This window comes from Procambarus clarkii, chromosome 86, assembly GCF_040958095.1.
Source record: "Procambarus clarkii isolate CNS0578487 chromosome 86, FALCON_Pclarkii_2.0, whole genome shotgun sequence".
In the NCBI taxonomy this organism is placed as follows: Eukaryota; Metazoa; Arthropoda; class Malacostraca; order Decapoda; family Cambaridae; genus Procambarus; species Procambarus clarkii.
In genome coordinates, this window is record NC_091235.1 from 21,293,666 (window position 1) to 21,302,535 (window position 8,870).

At 46.2% G+C, this 8,870-nt stretch overlaps 1 protein-coding gene across 1 annotated transcript; it reads left to right on the top strand.

Annotated features, from left to right (window-relative positions):
* The first annotated feature begins 2,855 nt into the window (after positions 1-2,855).
* On the top strand, positions 2,856-3,254 carry LOC138358815 (cuticle collagen 2-like). Its single transcript, XM_069316992.1, has one exon. It carries the CDS (start codon positions 2,856-2,858, stop codon positions 3,252-3,254), a length of 399 nt encoding a protein of 132 aa, XP_069173093.1.
* Positions 3,255-8,870: the final 5,616 nt, after the last annotated feature.

Consider the following 8,870-nt stretch of genomic DNA (forward strand, 5'->3'; position numbering starts at 1 on the left):
TAACTACTTTGGCACTGAAAAAATTCTTTTCAATATCTCTGTGGCTCATTTGGGTACTCAGTTTCCACCTGTGTCCCCTTCCTTGTGTTCCACCCATGCTGAAGAGTTGGTCTTTGTTCACCTTGTCAATTCCCCTGAGAATTTTGTAGGTGGTTATCATGTCTCCCCTTACTCTTCTGCTTTCCAGGGACGTGTGTGTGCGCGTGAATGTGTGTGTGCGCACTTGAATATGCGGGTGTGTGCACCTGGGTACCCACATATACACGTACCAGAGTTAGTGACTAGTATAGAGTCAGGGACCGCATATGTTATCGTCTTTAAGGCTTGGTTGGTATTTTCCAGCGTGTTTATAGCAAATATCTGCTGGAGTCGCCATTATTTGTGGCAAATATATGTTGGGTTGCCATTGGGTTTTGTAAATATTGGAGTGGTTTCCATTTTTTTGTAAATAACTGCTGGGTACCTTACCTACCTTGTGGTAGGGTAGGGTACTCACTATATTATGTAAATATATGTTGGGTTGCCATTGTATTTTGTAAATATCTGCTTTGTTGCCGTTGTATTTCGTAAATAGGAAGGTGGCCGTTATTCAACACCATGCTTCTCCTAGAGCATGATCTTCAGGTGCTGGTAAGTACACAGGGGAGAACGGTGCCCAGTCGTTCCTCCCTGCCCAGGAACTTATTGTTTTACATATGTCTACTGGTGAGCCATTTTTTATTACAAGTGCATGAACGACATTAGTTACTGTCAATATCTTTTGTGTAAGTTCCATAGTATCCTTATATTGACAGGTCTCACACGTACGATGTTGAAATTGAAATTGAAATAAGTTTATTGAGGTAAAATACACACAAAGGGATGAGGTAGCTCAAGCTATTCTCACCCCCGTTCCGATGTTAGTTATGGGGGAAAAACTTGATGCATGGCAAGAATATTTCCCTGAATTAGGGATAGTAAACTCAACAGACAATCCCGACCCGCTGGGAAAAACTCCCTCCTGTCCTATTCTGTTATATATACCAAGAAAAAAGGATAGCGAGTCCTCAGACAATTAACGCCTCAGTACACATGTCACGCTATCTTGTTCCGTGGAAGTGCTCCAACATCTTCAGGTTATCTTGAGATGATTTCGGGGCTTAGTGTCCCCGCCGCCCGGTCCTCGACCAGGCCTCCACTCCCAGGAAGCAGCCTGTGACAGCTGACCAACTCCCAGGTACCTATTTACTGCTATATACTTGGTCAGACATGGCCAAAGTTTGATTCTTAATTCGCGGTGTGAAGACGACCTTGTGCACCAGTCCTTCTCGAGAACTAAGATCAATTAGAAGAGTTTCCTGTTGTCGGTGTTCATGGTCGTAGGACGAAGCTGACTCTTGAGACTCCAGCAGCGTAGTCAGTTAATGCCGCGGCAACAACCTAAGGATCTCCTCTCGTATCCCCACTAAGCCTCATTCTTGGTGGAAAACAAGGTGCGTATTTACCGAGATCTTTCGTACTCTTTTTTCCCACACCAAGGACGCTGATGTGGAGGAGTTGAATGTGGACACAGAGCTCATGACGGGCGGCAGAGCCACGACGGAATTATATTTTTTAATATTTGCTGTTGTGATGTGCATGTTGACCAGACCACACACTAGAAGGTGAAGGGACGACGACGTTTCGGTCCGTCCTGGACCATTCTCAAGTCGATTGTGATGAGGGATTGATTGATTGATGAAGATTAAGCCACTCAAAAGGTGGCACGAGCATGAATAGCCTGTAAGTGGTGGCCATTTTGAGCCATTACCAGTATCAATAGATGATACTGGAGATCTGAGGTGCGGCTGCACCCTGCGTGACGGGAGATGTCTCCCGTCCGTGATGAGGGAGGTGATGCAGACAATAAATTGGCAAGAGAGAGGTGAGGAGCAAGGCAAAAGGTATGAACGGTATGGTGTAGTAGAGGGGATAATAGTAGAACTGCAGAAGGCCCATTGGCCCATACGAGGCAGCTCCCACCGAATGAGAAGGGGATAGTAATAGGAATAAGAAACGTCGTCGTCCCTTCACCTTCTAGTGTGTGGTCTGGTCAACATACCTCAGCCACGTTATTGTGACTCCTCGCCTGCATAAGGTCAGTCAGCTCTGGGGGTTAATCGCTCACAGTCAAAAGTCATGTCAATCAAATTCAATCCATCTCAGGACACTTGAAGCTCCTCGCAGTTTCCACTTAACCAACGAGTTTCCTCTGTAGCATTGGGGAAAAGAGCCTAAGAGGCCTAAGGTGCCTAAGAGGTTAAACCTTGTCAGACAAATGTTAAGAAAATGGCTACTCTCTCTTCTGCACCTGACAGCTGTAATATCTTGATGGATTAGGACTTCACTGGGAACCTGTTCTATATTGCCTCTAAGAAGTTTTGACTGACGGAGAAAGCCTACGTTCATGAAGAGAGTAGGAGTTCAGAAATTGGTCTCCCAGTTGCATTCTTCACGAGTCTCGATCTGTGCAAAGTGTTACAGTTCATCCTCCTGAAATGAGAGTACTTACAGCAACCACTTGATCAATTGGACCAATATGTACTGTTGGAAGTGCTGACTTCCAACAGTACATTCCCAAATTCCAACAAAATTTCGGATAGTCTCCTCTGAATACCAAAGTAGTTTATCTATGTGCGAAAATCACATCTCCACATTGGTTTAGTATGACATTTTCTCAGATAAAACTATTACATGACATCTAACAAGCTGACGTAAATTAACAATTTATCTCAAGCATACCGATTTCCTGGACTGATTTTTTTTTATCCATAGTTCTTGCTGTGAAATTTGCATATTATGCAGAGTGTACATATACCTCTCGCAGCCCTTCAATCATGGTGTTTGTCCTGGACCTCCACTCCACGACGGAGGCCCCTGTGCCCACCACACCCTGGGGGCCGGCTGACAATCTGGGCGCGGGGCCCCCTGTGCCCGACACACCCTGGGGGCCGGCTGACAATCTGGGCGCGGGGCCCCCTGTGCCCACCACACCCCGGGGGCCGGCTGACAATCTGGGCGCGGGGCCCCCCGTGCCCACCTCACCCTGGGGGCCGGCTGACAATCTGAGCGCGGGGGCCCCCGTGCCCACCACACCCCGGGGGCCGGCTGACAATCTGGGCGCGGGGCCCCCTGTGCCCACCACACCCTGGGGGCCGGCTGACAATCTGAGCACGGGGGCCCCTGTGCCCACCACACCCCGGGGGCCGGCTGACAATCTGGGCGCGGGAGCCTGAGTAGCCGGATGGAACTAAAGAGAGCCGACCACACGTAAATAAGATATAGAAATAACTCCATTAATTAGGGTGTACGACATGGATAATTAGGGAATATGATAATAACTAGTATGCATAATTGTAATAACTAGGGTGTACGATCATATTAACTTGGTTACACAAAGCAAAAAATTCAATATAAATGTTTCGAGGATATAAAATAAGATTTAAGGGACTCTGAAATGTTTCGAAAACTGGCAGTAATTTTTTTTTAAGAATATTGTTACTTTTTCTTCATAAGTAAATGTAAAGAAACGATGGACAGTAGTATGAAGTAAACTTTCCACTTAATATTACTTCAAAGCTTAAATATTTTTTATAAATGCTATAATGTACTTTAAACCTGAGCAGTGTGTGCTACGGATGTTCACCGGGAGGAAATACAATAGTACATAATAGAGTCTGTTTCAAAATACACAGAATTTACAAAAGGCAAAGGTGAAGGACAATCCGCTTAAGAAAGAACACATATGTGTCACAGTTGCCGCAGTATTGACTCACTGCACATACACTCACCGTGAATACTATTAGGCATTCTGCCGACACATTCAATGAATTGATTATTGTTGCGTCTCCTGCCATTTCAATTATATTCAGGCGATAACGTGGCTAAAGTAGTTTTACCCGACCACACACTAGAAGATGAAGGGACGACGACGACGTTTCGGTCCGTCCTGGACCATTCTTAAGTCGATTGTGAGAATGGTCCAGGATGGACCGAAACGTCGTCTTCCCTTCACCTTCTAGTGTGTGGTCTGGTCAAATTATATTCATATTGAGAAAGGTCGAAAATCATCATAATCCCATACACGAGGACAAACAGACCCACTTATACAGATACAAGAATATACACCCCATACAGGAATACTTAATACGTGAGGTAAACCAAGTTTCACCTCCATCCTGCGTTCATCTTTTCTCTGCAGACACACAGACCAAGTGAGAGCAATAATTAGGCCAACACTTGTGGGCCACAACTGTTTGTTTAATTAAGAAGCGTAGAATTTATGGGGGATCATAAAAGGTTAATCTCCAATAGTTTTGGTCATTTTAAACTCTTCAGTTTTATATTATATATAGAATGAGAGAGAGAGACGGACGGGCGGACGGATGGACAGATACAGACAGACAGTACTTAAAGCAGCGAGTCACTGTGAGGGGTGAGGTCATCACCGTAAGTGAGGTCGAGTCACTGTGAGTAATCAGCAATCAGGAAGCTGATCTACCGGTAAACCACTTTACTGCCAAGATGCAGGTCCCTGATCCTGAACGTCAGCCTCCACATTTTGCCCCAAGCACTGTGTCTAGGGTTATCTTGAGATGATTTCGGGGCTTTAGTGTCCCCGCGGCCCGGTCCTCGACCAGGCCTCCACCCCCAGGAAGCAGCCTGTGACAGCTGACTAACTTCCAGGTACCTATTTACTGCTAGGTAACAGGGGCATTCAGGGTGAAAGAAACTTTGCCCATTTGTTTCTGCCTCGTGCGGGAATCGAACCCGCGCCACAGAATTACGAGTCCTGCGCGCTATCCACGAGGCTACGAGGGTGACTGAAGTGGTTATACAGCAGACTGAAGTTCTCCATCTCCTTAAAACGCTATAGACACAAAGCTGTGGGGCCAGATAAGGTCAGTCCAAGACTACTATGTACCTGTGCTTACCTGTTGGCTCCACCTTTCACGTGCCTCTTCCAACTGTTCCTGGCTCAAGGAATGTGGCCTTTCTTATGGAAGAAGACAGACGTTGTTCCAGTGCACAAAAAGAACAGCCGCTCAGTGGTTGGTAACTACAGACCAGTGTCACCGCTGTCCATTCATGGTAAAATCCTAAAATCATTAATCGCTCAGCAAATTATATCATTTTAATATCATCATCGGCTAATAAATGATCGACAGTATGGTTTTAGAAGACCGACCTGCTACTGATCTCTCGCTAAATCTCTCTACTAAGTGGCATCAGTCACCGGATGAGTCCAAGAATTATCCTCAATGGAGAGGAATAAAAAAGCTACGCTCTCCTTAAGTTGTACTTACGCTCTCCTTAAGTTGTACTTACGCTCTCCTTAAGTTGTACTTACGGTCTCCTTAAAAGGATGTATTATGGTCTAAACAATTGACTTAGTCTCTAAATCAAAAAGTTAACTTCCAATTCTCATACATTCATGTTAGTCGTGTCTCACATGGTGGTTAAGTAATTGCTTTATAGTGTAGTAATGTTGTGTTATGACGCGTGTGGTGAAGAGGTGGGGGCTGTGTGGCTGGTGTGTGTGTGTGTGGCTGGTGTGTGTGTGTGGCTGTGTGACTGGTGTGTGTGTGTGTGTGGCTGGTGGTCAGGTGTGTGTGGCTGGTGGTCAGGTGTGTGTGTGGCTGGTGTGTGTGTGTGTGAGGGTCAACACCAACCCCGCCTCAACCCACTTACCTTAATGGACGCACTCTCCCTCCTACTCTCTAACACTCCGAGGGGGGTGACTGTGAGAGGCTGGGAAAAGGATGATGGTGGGGGGGGCAGATGGGGTAGGGATGATGAAGGAGGGACAGGAAAGAAGGATAGGTAGAAGGATTGGTAAGTGATGAAAAGGGAAGTGTGATTGGGAAGCGAAAGGGTGAGGATAAGGCAGCGTGGGTTCGTGGGAGCATTCTTGAGAGATAGGAGGGAAGGGGAGAGAGACTGGGAGGAATGATTGGAAGGTAAAGCGTTGAGGAGAGAAAGACGTGAACGGGGAAGAGGAGGGGATTGGAGGGAATTGTCATGGGAAAGCGCCAAGCCATTACGACTATATAACACTAGGAAGGGGTCAGGATAAGGATTTGAGAATGGGGAAAGGAATAGTGCTAAACCGCTTGTATTAGGAGTTACTGAACCGACCGGGGAGCCGGTCGGCCGAGCGGACAGCACGCTGGATTTGTGATCCTGTGGTCCTGGGTTCGATCCCAGGCGCCGGCGAGAAACAATGGGCAGAGTTTCTTTCACCCTATGCCCCTGTTACCTAGCAGTAAAATAGGTACCTGGGTGTTAGTCAGCTGTCACGGGCTGCTTCCTGGGGGTGGAGGCCTGGTCGAGGACCGGGCCGCGGGGACACTAAAGCCCCGAAATCATCTCAAGATAACCTCTCAAGATAACCACTTGGACGGTCGGGGATTGAACGCTGACCTGCATATAGCGAGACCGTCGCTCTACCGTCCAGCCCAAGTGGTTGGACGAGAGGAGGGAATGAGGATGATAATTCTCAAGCAAGCAGCTAATCCATGCCTCACTCTGAACTCTTCGAAGTGTGAAATAACCGTGTTTAATCAACACATTATAGATCAAGTAAAACATGTTTTGCCATATATCGTCATAACTAAACCTGAAGATAGCACACTCCTAGGAGCTCCTCTTTATTCGAATATGCCATCAATGAGATCCTTGGTAAGAACATCGCTGACCTGAAGAGGATGGATAATTAGATTGAAGACATTGATGATCACGATACACCTCACCTCATCACCAGATGCATGTCCCTTCCCAGGTTAACCTACTTTCTGAGATGTTTGCCATCTCATAAACTAAGGAGAACCTTTCTCTCAATGACTCAGAATGGAAACTGTCTTTCCAGCCAGACTTGGGGTCCTCCACACAGCCACCCAGAATGCTAACCGGTCTTCCTGTCCTCCTCCACACTATCTGAACATTTGGCGAGGGAAATTCTACCAGATAGGGTAGATTGACAGGTAAACAATTCCTGTTTTGTACACAAGCAATCCAACTGGGACAGCGCCATCCTAGACCGGGCAGTTCTATGGGTGTGGATAGTGCAACAACACCATGTGAGATCTCCCGCCTCACAGCAGTGAGCTGGAGATACCAGTTACCTTGGCGTTGTTTGGGTGTGGTGAGCCAGGATAATACAGGTATATTACAGGTGAGGGGAGTCTGGATGATAGTTGAGGGGACAGGTGAGGAATGGAGTAGAGAAAGAGGGAGAGGGTTGAGGATTTTAAGGAGGGGAAAGAGATAGGGGTAAGGGGCTTGTATTAGGAGTTACTGAACAGTCATGGGGAAAAAAAGAGTGGTTTAATGGACTGTTATGGAGAGGAAGGTAAGAGATGAGGTGGGGTAAGGTAGGACAGGGAGGCTCTCAGCCTGTGTTGACCCTACACTCACCCAAAGTGGGAATTGCCCTGTTTGTTTACCCTGTTTTCCTGCCGGGAGGGCCTCAGTTTATCCCCGTGCGGCCGTATTTTTTTCAAGCCTGTTCACTCATTGTTCCCTTACTCACGTCCCCTCACTCCTCATGAACACAGCTGAGTATGGTATCAGCAGAATACTATACTCACCTTATTATGCTTGAGAAGGCTGAGCTTCTGCTCTTTGGTCCCGCCTCTCAACTGTCAATCAACTGGTGTACAGGTTCCTGAGCCTACTGGGCTCTATCATATCTACATTTGAAATTGTGTATGGAGTCAGCCTCCACCACATCATTTCCTAGTGCATTCCATTTATTAACTATGACACTGAACAAATTCTTCCTGGTGTCTCTTTGGCACATTTGGGGTCTCAGTTTCCGTCTGAGTTCCCTTGTGCGAGTACCATCCGTGTTAGTCTGTCTTTATCTAACTTATCAACAGCTGTTTTCAGAGGTCATATATAATCATTTGGAGAAGAGAGAGAGAGAGAGAGAGAGAGAGAGAGAGAGAGAGAGAGAGAGAGAGAGAGAGAGAGAGAGAGAGAGAGAGAGAGAGAGAGAGAGAGAGAGAGAGAGAGAGAGAGAGAGAGAGAGAGAGAGAAAGAGAGAGAGCTATGAGAAGGGAAAGCTCTCAGACTGCTGCTTAGCATCGTAGAGTAAGCCAATTGAGAGCTAGAAGTGTCTAGTTCGTCAGGCAGGAAGTCTATAAGTACATAATTAAATTGTTTAATTATGTCATTGGGGCAATTGCTCTATAGTTAACAGAGGAGGACATAGATGTTTGAGATGTTGTTGTTTTAGATTTAGCTACTCAGAACGAAGTGTCCATGTAGTACGGGCTATGGCGAGCCCGTGAGATGTTTGAGAGTTAGTAGGAATGGTAACGAGCAGAGTTGTTTATTATAGCTTGCCATGCATCATGGGAGAGAAAGTGTGTACTACACTTACACACTTTCGTAACTTAGATGACCATACTATTTCGCTCCTCAGTGTTTACGATTTAAGCAAGATGTGATCACGTCTCACACACTGCAGCAGATAGATCAGTTTCATTACACACAGAAATCACAATAGCGTGATGCATCAATGAACAAATCCAGTAAGTACAGTAGAACTTCGGTTTCAACTCTTTTTACCATGTCGTAGCTCAGTCGATTAAGGCAGCGTCTGGGATCATCTCGGACGTAGGTTCGAATCCTCGTCACGGCCCTTGTGGATTTGTTCAGATCAGTTTCAGTCTGTCCTGTACAGAGTACTTACAGAGCACTCATGTATGTGTGTGGGATTGGGTGGTTATAAATAGGAGCTGCCTCGTATGGGCCAATAGGCCTTCTGCAGTTACCATTATCCTTATGATCTCATGTTCTTACTGTTGAACAGTGCTGAATATTTATATGTGAAATAATTAGGTATA

What these genes read in the sequence shown, in the direction of transcription:
- LOC138358815 (XM_069316992.1), top strand. Translation starts at nt 2,856, where the DNA reads ATGGTGTTTGTCCTGGACCTCCACTCCACGACGGAGGCCCCTGTGCCC.